The 26423-nt window shown below is 39.2% G+C and overlaps 1 protein-coding gene across 1 annotated transcript; it reads left to right on the top strand.

Moving 5' to 3' along the window:
• The first annotated feature begins 2874 nt into the window (after nucleotides 1-2874).
• C18H5orf22 (chromosome 18 C5orf22 homolog) lies at nucleotides 2875-23700 on the top strand. Its single transcript, XM_068990651.1, has 9 exons — nucleotides 2875-2964; nucleotides 5616-5761; nucleotides 9045-9194; nucleotides 11671-12100; nucleotides 14043-14105; nucleotides 14835-14956; nucleotides 16297-16363; nucleotides 18235-18374; nucleotides 22050-23700. Exons 1-9 carry the CDS (start codon nucleotides 2884-2886, stop codon nucleotides 22180-22182), a joined length of 1332 nt encoding a protein of 443 aa, XP_068846752.1. The 5' UTR covers nucleotides 2875-2883; the 3' UTR covers nucleotides 22183-23700.
• Nucleotides 23701-26423: the final 2723 nt, after the last annotated feature.

Here is a 26423-nt window from a genome sequence, read left to right as displayed (position 1 = left end):
ACTAAGATCATGGCATCCAGTCCCATCACTTCATGGCAAATAGATGGGTAAACAGTGGAAACAGTGACAGACTTTACTTTTTGGGGCTCCAAAATCACTGCAGATGCTGACTGCAGCCATGAAATCAAAAGACACTTGCTCCCTGGAAGAAAAGCTATGATCAACCTAGACAACATATTAAAAAGCAAAGACATTACTTTGTCAACAAAGGTCTATCTAGTCAAAGCTACAGTCATATATGGATGTGAGAGTTGGACTATAAAGAAAGCTGAGCACCGAAGAACTGATGCTTTTGAACTGTGGTGTTGGAGAAGACTCTTGAGAGTCCCTTGGACTGCAAGGAGATCCAACCAATCCATCCTAAAGGAAATACGTCCCGAATATTCATTGGAAGGACTGATGCTGAAGCTGAAACTCCAATACTTTTGCCACCAGATGGGAAGAACTGACTCACTGGAAAAGACCCTGATGCTGGGAAAGACTGAAGGTGGGAGAAGAAGGGGATGATAGAGGATGAGATGGTTGGATGGCATCACACACTCGATGGACATGAGATTTTGAGCAAGCTCTGGGAATTGGTGATGGACAGAGAAGCTTGGCATGTTGCAGTCCGTGGAGTCACAAAGAGTTGTACACAACTGAGTAACTGAACTGAATGATTATCATTCAGTTCAAGACCCTCATGATAAACCCAGGGCCTAGACAGCCCATCCTGTCACCACAAGCTACTCAGGGCCAAAAGAATCAAGCTCAAACTCCATGCTTGGCATTTAAGGCCCTCTGCAATCTGGACCCAACTTCTTCCAGGCTAATCCTCCATTAACTCCCCCATAAAGTGCCTATCATCCTGCGTGCGTGCTAAGTCATTTCAGTCATATCCACTCTTTGCAACCCTATGGATTGTGGCCCAACAGGCTCCCCTGTCCATGGGATTCTCCAGGCAAGAACACTGGAGTGGGAACCCAGAAATCGAACCCTCCTCTCATTATGTCTCCTGCCCTGGCAGGCAAGTTCTTTAGCTCTAGGGCCACCTGGGAAGCTCTCCTATCCTAGGTGTTTCCAGTTCCTAACATATGAAGTACTATCATCCAGCTTATTCTTTACTCCTGGTCTTCTAAAACCCCTCCCTGTGACTCTGCCCATTAAGTTTTTAACCCATCTACCCATGTCAAACGCCACATCTTCTGTGCTGCCTATCTTGGTTCCCTTTAGGAAGTAATCCCATTCCCTCAAGACTTCCATTGCTCTTAGTCTGTACTTACTTCTTTTACAGCACTTACCAGAGACTGCCTCATATAATAATCATGTGTGTACATGTCTTAACTCCTCCACTAGGTTATTAGCTCCTTGATGAATTGGGTTGACTCATAATCATTTTTGTATCCTTCACAGCCCCTGGCAGAACATCCTGCACACAGTAGGTGATCAGTGTTTACTGGCTCACCAGTGATATATGTTTCTATGTTGCTACTGGACATTTCCCTACTGAATATATCCACAACAGGTTTGCATTACCAAAACCAGACAAAAAGCAGACCTTTTCACTGATTCATGCAACATTTAATGAGCCTAGACAGGTGGGGCATGGTCACAGGCCCTGATCAAAGATGAGTAAGGCACATAGTAAGCAGGGCTCCTGAAGCCCAGAATCCATATGCAGATACAGATTTTTTTTTTAATTACATAATGTGATAAACACAAGAAAAGAGGTATGCAGAGTCCAGGGGAAACACAAAGGAGTGTACTGAATCTAGAGGTGGACAAGAGTCAGGATCACCAATACTCCTATATCGTGTGTTCACTGTTGTTGAACATTCACTATTAGATCCTCATGGATATTTCTAGAAATAGAATATCTGAAAACATTGATTATGAAACTGACCTATTAAAGGCACAGTCAGGCTGTGTTGTGGATGTGAACTTCAATTCAAAAGTCAAGGAACTCATTGCAACTGGAAAAGTAATTATTTTCGGCGTCTGCCTCCTCTTAAGTTGCTGTTTGGAAGCAGGGAAAGTGAGGGGGTCGTTTTGCACAGTTAACATGTGCAGGAACATCACTCTTTGTAGAAAGAGTTGAAATGTGGGGCTACATTTCTATTAACGCGCTCTTCCACCACCTGAATTCCCAGCCCGGTCACTTATGTCCGGATGATTCGTAATTGCGTGCTTCCCTGTTTACATCTCCCGCCAGATAGTGAGCCCCACGATGTAAACTTACAGTCTCACTCCCCGCCCGAGATCCCGGCGGCCCCAGGCCTGGACCACCACATGCGCGCCACAATGAATGAAAGGTCTCATTTTTCACTACTATTTATTTACAGGGTCCGGGCCTAGGGTCCCTTTTCTTTGCCCTTCGCTGCAGATCTGAAGAGGAGCTGCCGGATCCTAACTCCCAGGCGCCTCTCACCCCAGCCCCAGACGCCAGCCCCGTTGAAATTCGGATACTTGGAAACACTCCCTCTTCCAACACCCACAAGCTGACCCTTTTACCTAGAAAAGCTCTCGGGCTGCGAGGTCGCCGTTAGAGTAAAGCCAGACTTATAGTGTAGCCTCCAAGACCTTAGCACCGCCCGCGGCTCCGGAACAGGAAAGCAAGAGAATTAAAAAGCAAACCTGAGAAAGCCGGACTGCAAGAGGGAAAGCGCTCGGGAATCGCCGCAGCGCCTTGTGCACGGTGATTGGTGCTTCAATAAGAACGATGGACATCTAAGCCAATCGGTCTCCTCGAGTCTCTGGCGCCCGCCTCCTGCCCCTTACCTCCTCCAATCCGAAACCACAACCGGGTGAGCGCGCGTTTACTCCCGGGAGAGGAGGCGGGCCGCAGCTCAGGCTCTTGAGGGAACCTTGGCTCCGGATTTTTGGGACTCTGACGCGCGCGAAAACATGAGTGAATCGGGGGGACAGCGCGCCCGGCTCCGGCGCTATCCTGAGCTCCCGGTGTGGGTGGTGGAGGATCATCAGGAGGTGAGCGGGCAGCTGACGGGTGCTGGGCAGGGTCGCGCGAGGACTGAGGCGGCGGCGGAGCCTGGAGGCCAGAGAGAGAACCAGAATCCGAGCGAGTTGCAGTCCTGTGGGGAAAACAGCAGGACGGCGAGCTTGAAAGAATAAGCGCCGACGTTAATGCGGCGCTTACTACGAGTCCGGCAACTCACTGAACCCTCGCGGTTTGCCCAAAATCCCACGGCCAACAATTAGTGGCTTCGGGATTCGAACGTGGGCAGTCGTAACTGCAGTAACTCGAGTCCTTAACCTGCTCATAACTAAGGCTTCCTGCTGTCTCCCGGCCTCCCCTTCACAATTCTGTGGTGTCGGTGGGAGGCTTCTGTTGAGAATATGTACTGTCATCTGTGAAATGGGTACAGAGTAGCTCTCAGAGCCGTTAGTATTATTGTGTGAGTAGTGTGTGTATGAATCTTTTAACACGGCGCTATAAAGATATTTTTCTGTTTTTGTAGTAGTGCTACTTTAGAATAGCTAAAATGGTGCCCACATCTAGATTTCTGGAAGCCTGCGAGAGTCCCGTGATCGAAGACTTTCTGTTTTTGATAGCTTTAATAATCCTTAGAAATTCTGTGGATGTTAAGGAGGAAGAGGCCGATTCCAGATGTGCGGATGAATAAAGATAATAGGAAGGAAATTTGGTTTCTCAGGACCTAGAGATAATGTGCATGGGGTAGGTGGTGAACTCCAGAGACTGTAACGGAACAAAGAGCCTTAGAGAGGACCTAGCCCAGCAACCAGCATCCAAAAGGTGTGAGAAAGATGCAGAGACCCACGGTAGCTTGAACACATCTTTTACACCAGAGTGTGTTTTAACAAGCAGTTGTTTTTGCTTTTCTTTCCTTGAGTACCAGAGCTTGTCTGTTTTCCTCACATTGTTCTTGAGTTTATGATGGGGGCAACACGCCAACAAGAGATGCCCATTGGAAGTTTTGAGGAAAAAAATAAAGCTTGAGCTGATTGTCTAAATCATCTGCAATAACAAATTTCATATTTTCCTACTTCTTCACAACTTCAGATCAGTTCAGTCACTCAGTCCAGTTCGACTCTTTGAAACCCCATGGACTGAAGCACACCAGTCTTCCCCGTCCATCACCAACTCCCGGAGCTTACCCAAACGCATGTCCAGCCAGTCGGTGATTCCATCCAGCCATTTCATCCTCTGTTGTCCCCTTCTTCTCCTGCCCCCAATCCCTCCCAGCATCCGGGTCTTTTCCAGTGAGTCAGCTCTTCCCATGAGATGGCCAAAGTATGGGAGTTTCAGTTTCAGCATCAGTCCTTCCAGTGAACACCCAGGACTGATCTCCTTTAGGATGAACTGGTTGGATCTCCTTGCAGTCCAAGGGACTCTCAAGAGTCTTCTCCAACACCACAGTTCAAAAGCATCAGTTCTTCGGCGCTTAGCTTTCTTCGCAGTCCAACTCTCACATCCATGCATGACCACTGGAAAAACCATAGCCTTGACTAGACGGACCTTTGTTGGCAAAGTAGTGTCTCTACTTTTTAAAATGCTATCTAGGTTGGTCATAACTTTCCTTCCAAGGAGTATGCGTCTTAATTTCATGGCTGCAGTCACCATCTGCAGTGATTTTGGAGTCCCCAAAAAATAAAGTCTGACACTGTTTCCCCATCTATTTCCCATGAAGTGATGGGACCAGATGCCATGATCTTCATTTTCTGAATGTTGAGCTTTAAGCCAACTTTTTCACTCTCCTCTTTCACTTTCATCAGGAGGCTCTTTAGTTCCTCTCTGCTTTCTGCCATAAGAGTGGTGTCATCTGCATATCTGAGGTTATTGATATTTCTCCCAGCAATCTTGATTCCAGCTTGTGCTTCTTCCAGCCCAGCGTTTCTCATGATGTACTCTGCATGTAAGTTAAATAAGCAGGGTGACAATATACAGCCTTGACGTACTCCTTTCCCTATTTGGAACCAGTCTGTTGTTCCATGTCCAGTTCTAACTGTTGCTTCCTGACCTGCATACAGGTTTCTCAAGAGGCAGGTCAGGTGGTCTGGTATTCCCATCTCTTTCAGAATTTTCCACAGTTTCTTGTGATCCACACAGTCAAAGGGTTTGGCATAGTCAATAAAGCAGAAATAGATGTTTTTCTAGAACTCTCTTGCTTTTTCGATGATCCAGTGGATGTTGGCAGTTTGATCTCTGGTTCCTCTGCCTTTTCTAAAACCAGCTTGAACATTTGGAATTTCACGGTTCACATATTGCTGAAGCCTGGCTTGGAGAATTTTGAGCATTACTTTACTAGCATGTGAGATGAGTGCAATTGTGCAGTAGTTTGAGCATTCTTAGGCATTGCCTTTCTTTGGGATTAGCTTCTTGACCTGCCTACAGATTTCTCAGGAGGCAGGTAAGGTGGTCTGGTATTCCCATCTCTTGAAGAATTTTCCACAGTTTGTTGTGATCCACACAGTCAAAGGCTTTGGCGTAGTCAATAAAGCAGAAGTTATTTTTCTGGAGCTCTCTTGCTTTTTTTATTCACAACTTGATGTGCTTCAAATTTTTTGTAGTTATGTTTAGCATTGTTTTTCAGCCTGCAGTTGAGTATATACTCATGATTTCAGTGCTAATTCTGAACGTGTACATGTATCTTTTACAGGTTCTGCCCTTTATATATCGGGCGATTGGCTCAAAGCACCTTCCTGCAAGTAATATAAGTTTTGTGCATTTTGATTCACATCCAGACCTCCTTATTCCTGTGGATATGCCCGCTGACACTGTATTTGATAAGGAAACACTTTTCGGGTAATATGTGATTGTGTTAATGACCTTTTTATGTGTCTGAAATACACTTTGCAATAGATGATAAGCAATTAATAGAAATAGGTTTTTGCTCAGCTTGTGAGTTTTGCTTTTGTTATGTTTGCCTTTTTTATTTTATTTAGAGCAAGTATGGACAAACTTTCTCAACAATCCAGATAGTAAATAATTTTTAATTTATTTTTTAATCGAAGGATAATTGCTTTACAGAATTTTTTTGGCTTCTGCCAAACATCAGCATGAATCAGACATAGGTATGCATATGTCGCCTCCCTCTTAAACCTCTGTCCCATCTCCCTCCCCATCCCCATTATCACAGAGCTACTGTTTGAGTTCTGTGAGTCATACAGCAAATTCCTATTCGCTCTCCATTTTACATATGGTAATCTAAGTTTCCATGCTACTGTCTCTATACATTTCACCCTCTCCTTGCTCCCCAGATAGTAAATGTTTTAGGCTTGCTCTGCTGCAGCTACGTATTTTTGCCCTTGTAGTATGAACACAACTGTAAACACTATGTAAACAAGTGTCAGTGGCTGTGTTCCAATAAAACTTTATTTGGAAAAACAGGTGCCCCAACCACTGTTTGCCAATCTTTGCTTTAGAATATAGAATTTTAGAAATAGAAGACTTTAGAAATTATCTGGGCCAATTCTCTCTTCTCCCCTTTAAAAGTCTGACATGGAGGCCTAGGAAAATGTGTCTTGAACTCATAGTTCAATAATCGTATATGCAGCCCATCTTTAATTTGTGTATCCTTTCTTCCAGTATTGAATCCCTCCAACCTCCCAATTTATTTTATTTTCAGGTCACAAATCCTATTGACTTTCAGTTATATAAAACCATAGTCACTGAATGGTAACTTAACTAAGCACTCTTCAATGATAAAGTTCCCTGAAATCCTGTCATTGTCTTTTTACTGATATGTTTATTACAGTGTAGCCTACTCCTACAAAATAAAAAATTACATAGCAGTTATTCTCTTGTTATAATATAAAACTAAAATATAGATGCTTGTGTGAATTAATTTTAAGCTACCACATTTCTTTTAGTTGACTCTAAAACTGGCTCAGAACATTAATCTCTAAAGAAATGTGGTAGCCCTACCATTGTCCTTGCTGCTGCTGCTGCTAAGTCACTTCAGTCATGACCAAATCTGTGTGACCCCATAGACGGCAGCCCACCAGGCTCTGCCATCCCTGGGATTCTCCAGGCAAGAACACTGGAGTGGGTTGCCATTTCCTTCTCCAATGCATGAAAGTGAAAAGTGAAAGTGAGGTCACTCAGTCGTGTCCGACTCTTCGCGATCCCATGGACTGCAGCCCACCAGGCTCCTCCGTCCATGGGATTTTCCAGGCAAGAGTACTGGAGTGGGGTGCTATTGCCTTCTCCAACCATTGTCCTTACTCTCTTTTATATTTAGAGGTTTTATATTTTATGAATTGAAAAAAATTATGAAGCAGTTATGATGACTATACAGTTAGTCATAGAATAATAGTTTTAAAACCTTTAATGTCAGGATTTCTGTATACCCTTAAAAATTCTTGAGTTTTTTTTAATGTGGGTTATATTTAGTGATATTTACCATATTTGAAATTAAAACTGAGACATCTAAAATATTCATTCCATGGGACTTTCCTGGTGATCAAGTGGCTAAGACTCTGAACTCCCAATGCAGGAGGCCAAGTTTGATCCTTAGTCAGGGAACTAGATCCTATATGCTGCAACTAAATAAATAATAAATAAATAAATAAGTTTTTAAATGTTAATTCATTTTAAAATAATAGACCTTTATATGTTAGCATGAATATTTTTATGAAAAACATATTTTCTAAAGCAAAAATGATCAGGGTAACTAAATTTTTGCAAATCTTTTTTTTTTATAATTTTTTAAATTTATTTATTTTTTAATTGAAGGATAATTGCTTTACAGAATTTTTTTTTCTGTCACTCTTCAACATTAATCAGCCGTAGTTTGCAGATCTTTTTAATACTTGCCTTTATAGAAAACAGCTAAATACTCAAGATTCTGCATTCAGTCTGTTACCATATATTGTTTTGGTGGAAGTGTATGAAGAAAATTCACAAGTATTTTGATAGCCTTTCCACCTCTTGTGCGTGTTTAGTTGCTCAGGCATGTCTGACTCTTTGCAACCCCGTAGACTGTAGCCTGCCGAGCTCTCTGTCCATGGGGATTCTCCAGGCAAGAATACTGGAGTGGGCTGGCATGCCCTCCTCCAGGGGATCTTCCCAACCCAGAGGTCGAACCCAGGTCTCCCGAATTGCAGGCAGATTCTTTACCGTCTGAGCCACCAGGGATGCCAAGCTAATTGTGAATATTCTTTAATACTGTACCAAAACTTCACAAATGTTCATTCCTTAAAGCTTAGTTGAAGTGTGCTGCTGCTGCTGCTAAGTCGCTTCAGTCGTGTCTGACTCTGTGCGACCTCATAGACGGCAGCGCACCAGGCTCCGCCGCCCCTGGGATCTTCCAGGCAAGAACACTGGAGTGGGTTGCCATTTCCTTCTCCAAGGCCAGAAAGTGAAATGTGAAAGTGAAGTCGCTCAGTCGTGTCTGACTCTTCGCGACCCCATGGATGACAGCCCACCAGGCTCCTCCGTCCATGGGATTTTCTAGGCAAGAGTACTGGAGTGGGGTGCCATTGCCTTCTCCGAGTTGAAGTGTAGAATCCAGCAATTCACATTCAAGCCTGATCAAGTGGTTTATCAATCAGTCTTCTCTGCAAGAAAAATCATGTTCAGCTTGCAATTCACTTACAGGTGCTTTCCCTTGAGACAACCATGGCACTTCAAAGCATATTGCAGAAGTGCTTTCAGTGTTCTTCCTGTTTTGCCCCACAGATTATTTTAAAATGTATGCTCAGGATCAAGATTTAATAAAATCATGAAAGACATTCTCATGCAAAACTGGACGGGAATGTGGGGTACTGGTGCTTGGTATTAATGAGTACAGTGACAGCTAGTAGAGTTTGGTGCCTTTGCCTTGATTAATCTTAGAACATCAACCACCATTGTTTTGTACTGTCAGCATATATGTCAATACAGTGAAAAAGGGAAATAATGCCCTGGTGTTATTAGGAAAACAGTTTGGTCTAGTGGTCACACTGGAAAGGTCCAGGAAACCCTGCAAGGGCCCTTAGTCCACACTTTGAAACCTGCTATCTTAAAATATTCTTATGAATGAAATCACATTTGGAAAAACCCACTTACTAATAGTTTTTATGCTTCCTCTCTGTTTCTTTTCCAGAGAATTAAGTATTGAGAATTGGATTATGCCTGCAGTTTATGCTGGCCATTTTTCTCACGTAGTATGGCTTCATCCCACATGGGCTCAGCAAATCAGAGAGGGCAGGCATCACTTTTTAGTAGGCAAAGACACTTCTACCACAACAATCAGGTAATTTCCTCATATTTATGTGTATGAGAGGGAATGGATACTTCTATCTCATTTTGGAATCCCTGTAATAAATTACAAGTACCTCTCACACAGTTGGGGTCAGATTAGCCCTCAGCTTTTTCAAAAAGAGTTCTCGAGGCACCAGGAACAAGTTTTCCAGTCTCTTGATCTTTTTCACATACCGTTTGTATTTTGTTGCTGGTCAAGTTGATTTTTGAATAAAGTGATCTTCATCCTCTGGAACCCTGGCTCTGTTGATAACTAACTCCATTAAATCATTGGTGTACCTTATACAAATGTATTTAATAATACATTTTATTATTTCCTTTCAATGTAAGTGTTGTTGGCTGAATTTAACAATTAGCATTGAAAAAGCAAAATTATCTCACTTTGATTTCTTAAATTCAGTGGCTTAAAAGTCGATTCAGCATTTTAATTTTATCAATATGATTAGCTTTTGATAATTATTTAAATTAAATAACAGCATCCTTTGACTTGAGTTATATGCACAACTATTTCTGTTGTGTAAGCTGTTTAACCAATGTTTTGTGTTTCTTGTGATACTGTAATATCTTTAGAAATACCAGAATGTTCTTGGCTTTCTAAATTCTCTTGTTATGGAGTGAATGTTTTAAGCAGTGGAATCATAACTTCTAGAACTTGGAGGATAGTAGGACGAAATGGTAATACATTGAAAATGAAATGCAATCTTTCTCAATGAAAATGATACTTGTTATTTGATTTATTTATCTGATTTATTCTTAATGATATTGACAATAAAAGTTATACATAATACTGGCTTATATGAAATAGTGTTAGGGTTTTTATTGAGTACTTCAGTGAGTAGGCCTTATTTAACCTCTAACAGGTTTCTGCAAAGTCAAATCTCAGCAATCTGAAACAGACATTTGAAACTCAATGTGTAACAGTATTAGGATGATGTTGATTATCATGATTTTAGTTAATCCTGAAAGTAAAAATTTATGGAAGAGACACACATACAGGTATGCAGCCTGAGATACATATGTGTGTGTATACAGATATGAGCAAAGTAACATATTCCTTAAAGAAAAATGCCCATTTAGGTTGGTGGATACAGCATTGGTCTTTTTAGTGTGGTGCATGTGTGCTAAATCACCTTGGTTGTGTCCAACTCTTTGCAGCCCTAGGGACTGTAGCCCACCAGGTTCCTCTGTCCAGGGGATTCTCCAGATAAGAATACTGGAGTAGGTTGCCATGCCCTCCTCTAGGGGATCCTTCCAACTCAGGGATTGAACCCATGTGTCTTATGGCTCCTGCTTTGGCAGGCATGTTCTTTTACTACTAGCGCCACCTGGGAATCTTAGGGTGGTACAGTTATTAATACTTGGATATTGGTTTTATTATGTCATTAATTTTTTTTTAGAAAGTTATATCTTTTTAAATATAAGGCAGTATATGCTGAAGAGTGGTGGATGAGAAATAAATATTAATACCATCATTCTAAATTGGATAGGTCCTACCCCTGGAAGAACCATTTGGTGTCACTGTTCAAAGTACTTACCAAGACATAGTACAGTTGAAAAGCTAAGAACATGCTGTTATGTCTAAAATCAAAAATCTGTAACTTGTGAAATGCTGCACAAGATTTTTTTAAGCTGCTTTACATATTAAAATATTACAGTTATATGAAATTTAATAAAGCTTTGAAATATGTTAGAGGGAGTTTCTACAAAGAGATATTATTTCCAGGTATAATTTTTCTCTCAAGTGATTTTTTTGGATGCAGTTCCAGCTGGTATAACAGAGATCTAAAGCACTGGCTAAACAGGATCTTCATTTCTTTTCTCCAGTTAGAGTTTACCATGTGCAGTCCAGGGCCACTATGGCAGCCCTTCACTTAAACCCCAAATAATTTCTGTCTTTTTGCTCCACCTTCTCTAGAGTGTGGCCTCTGAACTCAGAGTCCAGGTGGGGTTTGCTGCTACCATGTTCATATGCAAGTCAGTGGGGAGCGGAGAGCAAGGCTCTCTGCACTTCTCTTCCACTCACAACTTTTAAGCAGAACTGAGTCAACTGCCCACACCTAGCTGAACAATGCGTGAGTGCGTGCTCAGTCGCTTCACTTGTGCCCAACTCTTTGCGACCCCATGGACTATACTGTCCGTGAAATTTTCCAACCAAGAATACTGGAGTGGGTTGCCATTTCCTAACCCAGGGGATCAAACCCTGACCCAGGGATCAAACCCAGGTCTCCCACATTGCAGGCAGATTCTTTACCATCTGAGCCACCTAGCTGCACAATAGGCTACAAAATATGGTTTGGGCAGTTGTGTGCCTAGCTAGAAATTTGAGAACCCTGTTTCCAGAAATTACAAATATTAGAGACAGCTCTCAGTTTTTGTCAAATATGTCCTTTTTTGTATTTCTGAAATTCTATATGTCACTGGCTAATTTGTCCACTTGTCTTGCAAGTAATTTTTTTCCTCTAATCCAGGGTTACAAGTACAGATCATTACTTCCTAAGTGATGGTCTTTATGTAACTGAAGATCTGCTGGAGAACCCAAAACCTTTACAATTGGATGTAATTATGGTAAAACCTTATAAACTCTGTCACAGTCAAGGAGAAAATGATGCAGTGTCTTCTGCTAAGAAGCCAAAGCTAGCGCTGGAGGACTCAGAGAACACTGCCTCTGCTAATGGTGACTCTTGTTCAGAAGGACTGGGAAAGGACGCAGTGACCCAGAGAAGGGACCACACTTGTCTACGACCATCATGTTCATGTTCTTCTGAAAGCCAGGAATGCCAGACTGCAGTTAGCACCGGAGAGATTCTGGAAATTTTAGAGAAAAGGGATGCATTTGTTTTAGATATTGACTTAGATTTTTTTTCAGTCAAGAATCCCTTCAAAGAAATGTTCACTCAGGTAAATGTGGCGTTTTAAAAATGTGCAATCAAAATCCAGATATAACTTTTGACTTCCCCCAAATATAACTGATAGCTTGCTGATGATCAGAGCCTTATTGATAATGTAAACAGTAAATTAACACATATTTTGTGTATTATATGTATCATATACTGTATTCTTATAATAAAGTAAGGTAGAGAAAAGGTTGAGAAAATCATAAGGAAAATACATTTACAGTACTGTACTGTGTTTATCAATGCTATACATCTATGTTGTGTTTAAAGATGAACCTATATCAATGTCTTATATGATATAAAACACTGCTACATATATTACTAACACCAGATGTCAAAGATGAAAAGATGTAATGAAATCATTTATTTACAGTTATAGTGATTCATACATTGATGACAAGGAAGCAGCAATGTGATTGTTTTAGGTAGCCTAATATAATCAATAGAATTACTTCGTGGTAGCCTAGCCTGTACACTAATGAATGAATCATTATAAAAATTTTATAGTATATTATAGTCATATTCATAATACAGTATTAGAAATGTTGTTATATATTTTTCAATACCACTTACCTGTGATAAGTTGTTATACAGTTTCTCCAGTTAGAGAGGCATATATTCTTTAAAATGTAACTCTTTGAAAGCCAAGTTATAAAGCAATAGGAAAATAACATTATTAATTTTATATTAAATATCATTCATCTTATGCCTATGTAAGGATAGATTAGTATCTGTATACATTTTATTCATTCATACATACCTAACTTTTTCTTAGTTTTTTCAATATTTCTAGGCTGTACAGTTGGTCTGCAGATTTTTTTTCAAATTGTTGCAAAGCTCCAAAATCTTTTCCTTTATACTGAAAAATATCCATGTATAACTTCCAGCGTTCAGAATTATAAAATGACTTTAGAGATGTTTAGAAAACATGAGAATGGGCATACCTGGAAGCTAAAAAACCTGACTTTATGAATTTATCCTACAAGTATACTCACCAAATATTTGTAATGGGAATTTCTAAAAGGTTACATAAGTGACTTAATGGCAGTTACTTCTTTTCCAGGGCTATAAGGAAACCTGGGAAAGTGGGAATTTTGTGTCCTTTATACCCTTTGGTGTTGTTGATCCTTTTGAAGAGCATGTATTATACTTTATAATGAAACAGCTATTTTTTTTAAAGAACATGTTTGGTAGTCAGATCTAAGTTTTGTTTGTTACTTGTACTGCTTATTAGCTGCATGATCTTGGAAAAGTTACTTAACCTTTCAGATCCATGGTTTCTTCAAGTATAAAATCAAAATAATAATCACACCCAATCACAGAATTGTTATATGAGGATAGTGCACAGCACTGTGCTTACGGAATTTTAGATCTTGCCTATAGACCCTTCCTGACAATGCTCCTAAGTGGGGCTGCCTGGATGTGCTAAATGAGGACAGACATTCTCCTGCGGAATACTCCCGTTGTATCTGTTTGTACTCTAGCATTCTCTCCTGTGGCTAGGGAATGGACCACAAAGTGAACGTGGACAATTTTGTTTTGTTGTTACAAAGATACATATATTTCCTGTATACTTGATCTTAGCTAAAAGGCTGAGAAGTGATTGTATTTTCCTATACATAGCTAAAATCTGTTTAGATGCTAGGATGTATCCATTTATAGAGTAGAACAGTATTAGAAACATTTTCATTCATTACCTATTAGCCATTAAGTCTTCTTCTGTAATTAATATTTATACATTGCTTTCATGCCCAGATGAATAGTTACCCTAAAGAAGGGATAATATTTACAATGAAATAATGAATTACATTATTTCCTGATTTCCCAGACTTACCTTTAAATGTTTATCTAAGATATTCTTGTATCAATGTCATTTTTTACTTAAAGTATATCATTGAAAAATTAATCTTTTTTCTACTATATGGATTCTTTGTTTTGTTTTCCAGGAGGAGTACAAATTCTTACAAGAGCTGTACCAATTTAAAAAGCCTGGAAGCAACCTGACAGAGGTATCCTTCGTTTCTCTTGGGCTTGTCTAAAGGGCTTCCCTTTGGAGAAGGCAATGGCAACCCACTCCAGTACTCTTGCCTGGAAAATCCCATGGATGGAGGAGCCTGGTGGGCTGCAGTCCATGGGGTCGCGAAGAGTCGGACACGACTGAGTGACTTCACTTTCACTTTTCACTTTCATGCATTGGAGAAGGAAATGGCAACCCACTCCAGTGTTCTTGCCTGGCGAATCCCAGGGACGGGGGAGCCTGGTGGGCTGCCATCTGTGGGGTTGCACAGAGTCGGACATGACTGAAGCGACTTAGCAGCAGCAAAGGGCTTCCCTTTAGCAGTAAAGAATCTTCCTGCCAATGCAGAAGACGCAGGTTCAATCTCTGGGTCCACAAGATCCCCTGGAGAAGGAAACGGCAACCCACTCCAATATTCTTGCCTGGGAAATCCCATGGACAGAGGAACTTGGCTGGCTACAATCCAGGGCATGGCAAAAGAGCTGGATGCAACTTGGTGACTAAACAACAACAATCTAGCACATAGCTAATAATATCTTACATGATATTAGCGTACTCTCAAACAACGGCCAAAGCTTGATAGGTGTTTCTTGGGGAAACCCATGGTTATTACTTGAAAATCATGTGTTAACTGAGTGAATTGAAATTTTCACTGCAATGGGATTTCACTTATTTTTTGGAAGAGTAACTATATAATCTCAGCTTTTCAATGTGCTTAAAGGAAGATTTGGTAGATTGTGTTGATAATCGAATTCATCAATTAGAAGATTTAGAAGCTGCTTTTGCTGATTTGTGTGATGGTGATGATGAAGAAACTGTACAGAAATGGGCTTCAAACCCTGGGTAAGACTCTCAAATATTTTTTTTTCAACTCTACTGTATTTTAGTCCTAGATATATTGCTAACTTTGCTAGATAAATTGCTTTTTAAAAATGAGTATCTTTTGCTATGTGTATTACCTATTCCAAATATTCAGTGCAATTTTCACTTTAAAATGTTCAGAAACATCCCTGAAATATAAATATCATAGAACTTTATTGTCATTAAGGAAAGCAGTGGTATAGAAGAATAAACCACCATAATATTAATCATATCAGTAACTACTAATTAGGCACTTTAAGTTAGTTTTTTCTCTTTAGTAGAGGGAACTGGATCTAAAAATGATTCCCCTTCTTTGAAATTATGTTGGAAGAGGGAGAGTTAGAAATAAGTCTCAGAACATGATTCTCCCCCAAAATATTTTGTGTACCTACTATTTTGTGATTTTGTGAAGTCTCAAGCCACACTTAAGCTTAAATCAAACAAAATAGACAACTTTAGAATCCTGAATCTAGCCCACAGATGGAGCCACCTTCCACTGAAACCCACCCATTGCTGAGCACGCTTAGCTCTTCACCACCTGCAGGCAGTTCTGTCACAGACCTGAAGGAAAAACGAAGGAAAAGTAAGACAGCAAGAAAAGTCTCCCCAAATTTAGCATGCCCCCTAAAGGGTCATACCCTCAGCATGAACAAGTCTTCACTGTTCCTAGGGAAGTAGAAGAGGTGGGCGACTAGGGTCCAGAACCCCAGAAAGTGTCGTTAATAAGAAGGAAGAAGTAATAGGATCAGTGGGTAGACAGGCCTCCATACCTCCATTTTTGTTTACTTTTTCCCTCCCTGCAGATGAGTGGGTATTGGCAGAGGAGGCATTAAAATACTCAAAACACTAATTAATCAAGGCTTCCAAAGAGTTCCGTCTATATTAAATAACTTAAAAGCACCATTGTTGTTATATCAAATGATATAGAACTTTACCAGTCATAATTGTATATGTCAATAAATATGTCCTGAATTTTTTTCTCAACTTTTGGGAAACTGTCTTTTCATCACGGTATGCTAAAGGTTTACTGCTGATCAAAATAATTTTTAAAGTCATAGTGGAATTTTCATTCTTAAAGAGGAAAAATCTGTTTTTTGAGTGCTAATTTTCAATCTTTAATACAGTCTGTAATCTTTTAAGTAAGAAAACAGCAGGGAACATTTATTTCTTAATATTTTAAGATGATATTTGAACAACTCTTATCTTTCATTTCCAAAACATCATATGAAACATATTTTAATGGTAAATTTTAAGGGTAATATTTGCTACTTTCATTTTAGTTGAGGTGGTGTAATGTTTAATTGAGGGGTTCTTTTTTCCAGAATGGAATTACTAGTTCCACTGGTACAGAGTTTGAAAAAACGGATGGAAGCACCGGACTATGAAATGGTAAATATTTATATTAAAATATAAAATTGACCCTTTAAGAAAGGCATTTTTGTGGCTAGAAAACTGTGCCCTCTGTTAAAGTGATTCACTTTTATTTGCATTCCTGGAAAGTATGAATGGACATTTTTTTTGTGGAAAAAATATATACTTTCTAGAAGCCAGAATACTGGAAAAGCTTTCCAGGAAAAACACGCTTTTGCTAATTTTATGTATGAAGTAAAAGTGCTGTTGACTTTTTACACTTGATCTTAGCCAAAAGGCTGAGAAGTGACACTGTGGACTTTTTAATTTTGTTTATGATCAGATATCCCCTTGCCAGAGAAAAGAAAGTATACAATTTCTAAATTTGCTCATTTATTCGTTCATTTTTATACTCCTTTCACACTTCTTTCTTTCCTCTATGAAAACTTTTCTGGTTAAAAAAAACAAACAGACAAAAGAAGGCATTGTGGCCATCACATCTTAACTATATTAGCTGTATAACTTTGTTTGCCCAGCAAATCTGAATACTATTTTAAAAGAAGATGCCCTTAATGGTAATTTCTTTATTTTTATATCATTTTGCAATATCTGAGAGTAAATTTTCCCATTTGAAATTCAGGTCCCCTTTTCTCAAATTTTGTGCCAACGCTGAGACCACCAGTTCGCTTCTTTTACTTGTAGTGTTTATTTAATGAATTGTGGCTTTACTTCAGTGTTTTATTTAGTAGTGGTAATCAAACCACCTTATTTGAACTGAAGTTTATGTATTGATTTATGCTGGTTTTGTAAGAATAGAAAATACCAGCAAAAGACTATTTGGTTAAATCAGAACTAACTCAAAGCTCACCCTTTTTTTTTTAATGGCAAATTTTAAAAATGATAGAAGACTCTTAGGGTTTAAAAGTGCTTTGAGCTCATATGATATTATTGAAAGTATCTTCATGCAGATCTAGTTTAGTCATTACTTTGCTTCTGAATTTTCTGGTGAGGGGGCAAGAGTTTTGTACATTGTTGAGAAAAAGGATGGCATAGGCCTGGTAGCAGATTATGTAGCCAGTTGTGAGGTACCCATAGCTGCAGGATTACAACACTAAGTGTTTTGATCATTTTAGTAGAAAAGAACATGCAGAGTCTCTCTTTTTAGTGTATTGACCAGTCATTGCCAGTTAAATCATTGATGTGTATCCAGAGCCTCCAGTGATATAGTAAATTAGTGGGTTTTTTCCATGCTTTGCACTTATGTACCCTAGGCAAAACTATAATATATTTGAATTCCAGTTTTTAAAACTTTAAAGCAGGGGCTGCAAAATGTCAACCTGTGGGCCCTTTCTTGCTCTCAGGCATATTTAGTTTAGTGCTAAGACTGAAACACCAGTCATTTACATTTAAAACACATGTATATCAGTATATATGGTTATACATGAAGCATACACAAGAAACTCGAAATAGTAGGTTCAGTGAGGTATCCTCTTGAAGCTTTAAATGTAGTACTTGTTGCATGTATTTAAAAAGTAAAATAATTTCTGGAAAGAAAGGAAATGTGAGAATACTATATATAGACTTTTTAAAATCTAAGTAAAATGAATAACTTGATAGAAACTGTAAATTGTCAAAATAGACTCAAGTAAAGACAGAAACAGAGTGAATCTACAATCATAAAATAAAATTTTAAATTGTTCCTAGAAAAGGCATCAGGCCCAAACAGGTGTACAGGCCAGTTCTTCCAAAACATCAGAGAATAGATAACTTCTGTGGTATGGAAATTGTTAAGGAAACAGCAATCCTAATCCACAAAAATATTAAAAATTCAGTCATCAAGGCCATTAATGGTTAATGAGTCTTCTAAAGACCACAACATTACCATGTATTTTTAATTGTCTTATTTTCAGGTTCACCAGGCTGGTCTAACCTGTGATTATTCAGAACTCCCTCACCATATCAGCACAGAACAAGAAATTGAACATCTTATTCAGGCTTTGCATACTGTTCTAAAAAATTTCCCAAAACCTACTCTAGTGACAATTGCAAGGTAAGTGTACAGTTCAGTTCAGTCACTCAGTTGTGTCTGACTCTTTGCGACCCCATGAATCGCAGCACTCCAGGCCTCCCTGTCCATCACCAACTCCCAGAGTTCACTCAGACTCACGTCCATTGAGTCCGTGATGCCATCCAGCCATCTCATCCTCTGTCGTCCCCTTCTCCTCCTGCCCCCAGTCCCTCCCAGCATCAGAGTCTTTTCCAATGAGTCAACTCTTCTCATGAGGTGTCCAAAGTACTGGAGTTTCAGCTTTAGCATGATTCCTTCCAAAGAAATCCCAGTGTAGTAGCTTGAATAATGGCCCACCAAATACGTCCACATCCTAATCTCCAGCACTTATGAATATGATGCCTTATATGGCAAAAGGGACTTTGCAGATATGATTAACTTAAGGATCTTGAAAATGAAAAGATTATCCTGGATTATCTGGGTGAGCCCAGTGTAATCACAAAGGTCTGAATAGTAGGAAGACAGGAAGGTCAGAATGAGAGAATGGAGGATGCTAGACTATGGACTTTGAAGATGGGATTTGAACTGAAGAGTGCAGAAGCTTCTGGAGGCTGTAGAGGCAGGGAAGCAGATTCTTTCCCTAGAGCCTAGAGAAGAAATACAGCCCTGCCAACACCTTTGTTTTAGGACTTCTGACCTCCAACAGAACTATAAGATGATGAATTTGTTTTACTTTAAGTCACTAAGTTTGCAGTGATTTGTTACAATGGCAGTAGGAAATTTAAGTCTCCATAGATGAATCTAATGATTACTAACTAATACAATAGTTCTTACCAACTTTTTACCTACTCAGCTCAAAATTCAGGTATTATATTTTCTCTTCCCTATTGGTGGTGGCTGGCAAACAGCATACAATTCCTGTTATCTTGTCTTTGAAGTTGGTGATGTTATTCAGTTGAACATAAGAAATTCCAATATCTGTGTCCTACAGATAAATATTTAGCTGCTGCCGTGTTTTACATTTGAATGTGTAAATGTGCTGAATAGTTATAGCAGTTTAATAAAAATTTCTGTGTTAATCTTTGGACTCATTCTGCATGGAACTGTTTCTAAAATAATACTTTACATGTTCAGGCAAGTTATATTTACTTATTTTATGACAAGTTTTTTGTGACTCTCTTTACCATTCTGAATGAATTCATAAATAATCTAATCTGCATACACACAGGGCTTCTCTGATAGCTCAGTTGGTAAAGAATCTGCCTGCAATGCAGGAGACCCCAGTTTGATTCCTGGATCAGGAAGATCTGCTGGAGAAGGGATAGGCTACCCACTCCAGTATGCTTGGGCTTCCCTTGTAGCTCAGCTGGTAAAGAATCTGCCTACAATGCCAGAGACCTGGGTATAATCCCTAGATTGGGAAGATCCCCTGGAGAAGGGAAAGGCCACTCCAGTATTCTGGCCTAGAGAATTCCATGTACCATACATTCCATGGGGTTGCAAAGAGTCAGACACAACTGAGTGACTTTCACTTTCTTTCTTTTACATACACATGTAATTTAAATATGTTTAGATAGCATATACAATGTGTAGATGATGTAATTGTCTTAGTCCATTCCGGCTGCAATAGTAAAAATACCTTAGACCAAGTAGCTTATAAACAACGGATATTTCTCACAGTCCTGTAGATGAGGAAGTCCAAGATGAGAATACCAGCAGAATCACTGTCTGGTGAGGACCTGCTTTCTGATTGATAGACAGCCATCTTCTCTCTGTAACCTCACATAGAAGGAAGGGGTGAAGATGCTCCCTGGAGTCTCTTTAATAAAGGTATTATTCTCATTCATGAGGACTCCACTCTCTGGCCTGATCACCTTCCAAAGACCCCCCACCTCCAAATATCACATTGGAATTAGATTTCAACACCGGAATTTGGAGGGCACGAACATTTAGCTTATAGCAATAACCTATCTACACACATAATTTCAATACACATTAAGTAAATACACACACTAAAAAAATAATAGCATAAAGGAGAAAGGAGAGTAATTGATGATAAAATAGTACATATTAAAATGCCACACCAAACTGGAATCTTAACAAAGAATCACTAAATGTAACAGTTAAAAATGCAGACAGATCCAGCCAGTTGTGTTGCCCAGATACCATGAATAGCACTGCTGTAGTAACATGGTTATTCTAGTAACAGCAAGCTCTTGATAAAGTTCTGAACTTAAAGTCTAATCTTCCCTCAGTTCACAGAGTATCTGCATTCCTGGAAAATTTAGTTTAATCCATTTCAAAAATGCAGAAGACTATTTGTAGAAGACTTAAAAATAGGCTCAAAAAATTAAAACCAAATTTTTCACTTATTTAAGTGCTCCATGGACTTTGGAAACTGCAGGACACAGGAAAATTCATATTCATATTCATATTCATATTGCAGTAGTATCCTACATATTCCAAACACAACATGCAGACCCTCTCTCCTAATTGTTATTGTGACAGAAATGTACCTGCAGATTTCCAAAACCGTCTCCTCGGGTTGCTCCCATCGAGAGCTACTCTAATACTGTTTTCAAGAAGCCAGAAATCTGTGTGAAAGCATCAAAGTGTCCTTATTTGTTAAGACTAATAAATTAAGCTTTTACATATCATGCTTTCTTCAAAGTCTTTATCCATATGTATGTGTTAGACAGTATTTAATAATTTAAAATTGCTTTGTGTCATTTATCATGTGTTACATGTTTATATCAAGCCTCAGATATAGCCTAATCACCATAAAATGAAATGAACTCACCAGAAGTCTTACAGATTATTTCTTTAGGTCTAAAATACTTGAATAAGGAGTAGGCTAGATAACTAATTTCATTTCCTTCTATAAACATTTCCATGCCATTTTCCAATCTAGTGGAATTTCCAATGGCTTTCCCTCACTCTAGTCTAGAACCGGGAGGCACTGATTAAATCATTTTAGATACTAACCCAGCTAAAATTGTCAGCAACATTGTTACTGGCTGGTGCCACCCAAATTATAGTCAGTAATTCTAGAAAGACTCAAAATACAGATTCCTGCCCCATACCTCTTTGTTCTTTCCTCTTTAATACTACCTAGGAGACTAATCCCAACACCAGCACACCCACACATTTCATTTTGGATAATCTTGTACACTTGTGTGATGAGCAGATTATTTATAGAGGCAGAACCCTTTTATCAGTCGGAAAGCCTCTACCCTCATAATTTCTATCCTGTTTGTACACATAATAAAAGAACGTGAAACATGAAGCCCAGTCACTAATATAATTAGCGCCAGTGTTCCCAAGCAACATTTCCCTCTCATGGAAACAAGGGCCTAGTATTAACCACTGGGGCTTTGGAAATGTGCTTTATAGTGTTGAATCCCATCACCAGCACATACCAGTATGTTACCCGTGCAGGTTAATCCTTCTCTGTTTGACTCCTTTAAAGGGATGGTAAAGGTATCTATTTCACAGAGTTGCTGAGAAGGTTAAAGAACATAAAACATGTAACGCACCTGACATATAGTAAAGGTTTAGTAGCTTTCAACTATTATTATTCCAGAAGTCAGTACAGCTTCATTTTTACTTTACATTGAATTCAACACGCACAGGCTTTTCCTCACTGCCCAATATGATCTCATTCTACTTATGTATGTTTTTCTTGTCTTTCCTTTCTCTTTCTTTGCTGGGTTCCAGGTCAAGTCTGGATGATTACTGTCCTTCTGAGCAAGTTGAAACCATTCAAGAAAAAGTCCTCAGTGTGCTACGCTCCCTCTACGGGACTCTAGACGTTCACCTGGTGTATTCAGCAGCGTCTACTGCATCTTGAAGCATCACAGCACGAGGCTCCTGTTACAGCTTGATGTAGTAACAGTGTTTTCATTAACTTATTTTCAAATGAGTCTTCCAGAGAATACCTTAATATTATTGAATAGCTTTCCATTTAAAATTCTTCAGGTATTTTGAATCTCCAAACAGATATCACCAGTTGTTGAATGATGGCAAATTTTTTTGGCATCAAGCTTACCCCCAAGTGATGGATGTGATGCTCATTTTTCTTCCTGTCCATCACTGTCATCTTCACTTTTGTGATGCGTTTTTCCTCTTTTCCCCTCTTTTCCTTAGGTCAGTTGGACTATATGAGATTCATTCATTCATTTATTCATTCAGCCAACTGACATTTTTTGAACTCATACATGTGCTGGTCATAATTCAGTGCTGATTATATGGTTACAAACAGAACAGGCAAGGCCCCTGCCCTCGTGGTGGACAGCTAAGAAACATACTAAGGATTGTGAGACACGTTATGAAGGAAAGGAGAACCACAAACATGTTTAAGTGTACTGTTAGTACTCAGGGCATCCTGGCCTTATAGGAAGGTAACATCTTCAAAAGCTACTACCAAAAAAAAAGTAAATAAATAAATTTGCCAGTCCATGAATATTTCCAGGATTTAGGATTCTGGCCCAGCTTTTACAGAATGCTTTCAACATTGTTGGTATTAAGGAGGTCTATTTGAGTAAATTCAATCAAGCAAAAAGTAACTTTTCTTTGCTAATCAATAAAATCCCCTAGGGTTTTTATTCCTTCAGATGGTGAGTATGGGATTCAAATATCCTTAGAGTTCCTAAGTACCACTTTATTGGAAGTCTTGGTTGATAATTTTATCAAATAATCCAGCTTTTTATGTAAATAATAGGAAGAAACTTTAAGACCTTGATTATGATATCATAAATACCCGAAGAGGTAACTGCCTTCCACCAGCCTCTCCATGAGAAGAGAGCCTACCAAAGCTACTCCTGATCGTGAAACTTTTCATTTACATAATTTGCCAACGTCTTCCTCTCTTCAGTATTCTTCACGTTCAGTAATCATTTTTTAACTGTCTACTTGGTTTCCTTTAAAAAGTAGATGTCACTTAAAGAAAAAAATGCATCCAGTCCTCACTTTTAGTACAGCAGTCATTGTCATTTTTGCACGTATCTTTCAGGACTTGCAGAGGTGTTTTTGTTGAGTTGCATGTAGCTGAAATTACAGTGTTTCCTAACTTAATACCCAAGGTCATGTTGCCATTGCCACTCAGTAGATGGCACCAGATCCCCTTTTTCCAATGTTTGTATTTTACAGCAAATCTTTCTTGTCCCCAAGTTGATTTCCCAAGACTGATAAGTATAAGTGCTTATTTCTGTTGTGAAAAGCAAAGCAAAGTGATTAAACCTTCCATTTTGATAGAACATTGTATGCCAGAAAGTGTAATTTCCCTGTAAAATCAGAATTGCAAAAAGTGCTATTTATTTTTCAGTGTTGAAAAAATTTTATTACAGTTCTGTAAGTGAGATTGCTTTTATAAGTAAATTATTTTGCCTGCTAAAATAAATTTAAAATGTGTTAAGATTTTAAAGATTTAAAACCAAACCATAGAACTAATTTATCGTATTTGGTCTTGGGGTGTTCCTAGCATTGATCTTGTAAGTCTGGTTTAATAGTCATTTATTATGGGTCCCATGAACTCAGATGACGTTCATCATTGTTTTTAACTCAGGTAGAATGAAAAGGCATCAGTTTCTTTTTTAAGAACATTCGCATTGTTCTCATGCTCTGTAATTCTCTCTGAAGAATAAAATTCAGTTCCTACTTGTTAAGTGGAACCAACTTAGTAAATTATGTCTCTGCACATTTCAAACAGGAAGGTACTTAGTTTATCAAGACATCCATCATTTCTATTCTAAGTACCAATGAGGAACACCACAGTACAGTGCTTTGAATTACGTACGAATATCACTCAAGCATGGGATTTTGAGCAGCTTTTTGAAAAATGTGACTTAAATGTTAGATTAGGCCATAACTTTGGTAACTGACAAGTATATATTTCCCAGTATCTAGGGGGAAATTTTTTTGTGGACGTCTTATCTTTGTCTTCTAGGTTCCCAGGAAACTCTTAGTCAAAGGCCTTCACTCTTTATATGATGTTCTCTCCAAATCTTCATTTTAGTAGCAGTGGCCCCAGATTGCTGACAGTATATGCATCACACTGAAAATAGTTTATAGTATATTTCTGAGTATAAGATTTCTCATTTACCAAACTTAATAGAAAGCACTTTCATAAAACTTAGGAAATTTTTGTTAGACATCTTTCAGAAATGCTCAAGATACCTGAGGACATGTGTGAAAATACTCACTATGGGACTATACTGTGCCACTTGGTCATCCTGCGTTGCAGCACTCTCTTGAAATGCTTGTTTGTGAACTAACTGGTCCTGGACCACCTCTGTGTTTTTGTAGATCTAGCTGCCCTCATGGAATTCCAAACATCAGTACCTTCTTTTCCTTTATTCTCATTTGAGTTCAGCAAATGAAGTTAGAGTGACTACAAAGGCCTCTGTGGACTGTAATTCTTAGGAGAGAGTTCTCTGAACAGTGAATACTCTGGGCACTCACTGGAAGGGTATAGCTTATCATTACAGAGTAGTAAGCTGGCATTCTGTACATTAGTATCTTATGAGTTCAGTTCCTGTGATTCAGAAGCAAGAGCACTTTTCAAAGGCTGAGGCTGTACAGTTTCACTTCTGTCAGAGACCTTCCTTTTTGACTAGGCAGACGGCCTTCACCAGCAAGCAGATCTCTGAAGCTGACTGATCAGGCATCAGCACTATTTAGAAGCCTTACCACCCTAGTTGATGTGAATCATGCCAAGGTCAAGACAAGAGGTGTCATGAATGAAACAGAGCATCATGGTTGGAGTGTAAGCTTCCAAGGGTGTCTGCCTGGCTCCAGTGCCCCCTTCTTCTTCCAGCTTTGTGACCTCAGCCTCAGCTTCCTCTTTACAGTGATATTGTGAGAAATAACATGTATAAAGCCCTTAGCACAAGAGCCATTCAGCAAACATTGGCTTTTATTTGCAAATCCAGTCCTACTTAGAGTATTCTGTGAGGGCTATTCCAGGTCTCAACTGCTCTTCTCATACCTCCTAAACTTTGGTCTATTTAAACCCCACGTCAGCTTCCACTGTATTCCTGTGAATAGTGGAATTTCACTTTGTTTATTCAAAGAAGGCAGGTCCTTGCCCATAAGGAAAAAAGTAACAGAGGGCTTTAAGCAGAGATACTTAAAACTCTTGTGTTGAATTGATACAATCATACAGTTATTCACAATTGTAAAACTTGTGCACTTAAGAGGGTCTGGGATATAAAAGCCTGTTGCAGTCTCCCCTCTACCCTACCCCTCCTGCTGCTGGTGGGTAAAGCTAGAATCTGTGCGGAGAAAACTGTGATGGAGACAATGTTTGGAAGTTGCTACCCTCAGCCACTTATAAGTTACCTTCATACCACTTTTGACATTGCTCGTTTATTTATAAGGGGCTTCCCTGCTGGCTCAGACGGTAAAGAATCTGCCTGCAACACGGGAGACCTGGGTTTGATCCTTAGGTCGGGAAGATCCCCTGGAGAAGGAAATGCCAACCCACTCCAGTATTCTTGCCTGGAGAATTCCACAGACAGAGGAACATCCAGCAACAAAATGCCTCATGAACCAACCAGGGCATGACAGGGAGGTGGGAGTAGAGTATCTCCAAGCAGTTCACTGTCGTTTCTAACCATCCACAAGCATTCCCTTTCTCTGGGCCTCAGCCTTTTGACAGAGCAGCCTCCACTTATGGAACGTTAAGGAAAGTGGAATCATTAGAGAAAGGGGGAATGCCTCTGATCAGCTTGGAAGCATGCTGTCTTTGAGAGCAAATTGAACGAATACAGGTATTGATATAGGAACAAACATTTACCAAGGATTAGGTGTGTTAAAAACACCTGAGCCCAAAAGAACCACAAGTTAATACCTGTAGTCTATAATGATTGTGTCCATAGAGTAACTTAGTTATAAACAAAGGAAAGGCAGTCATGTCAGTTTTCCAGCTTCTTTGTGATCTGTTCTCTTATACATAAACCTGATAACTATGTTCCACAATGCTGGTGTCAAGATGACATAAAAATCCATGTAGTTTGTTACAGGTCAATATCAATCAATATCACTGATGAACATAGATGCAAAAATCCTCAACAAAATTCTAGCAAACAGAAT

This window comes from Capricornis sumatraensis, chromosome 18, assembly GCF_032405125.1.
Source record: "Capricornis sumatraensis isolate serow.1 chromosome 18, serow.2, whole genome shotgun sequence".
Lineage (NCBI taxonomy): Eukaryota > Metazoa > Chordata > Mammalia > Artiodactyla > Bovidae > Capricornis > Capricornis sumatraensis.
This window is presented reverse-complemented; position numbering and strand designations above follow the sequence as displayed.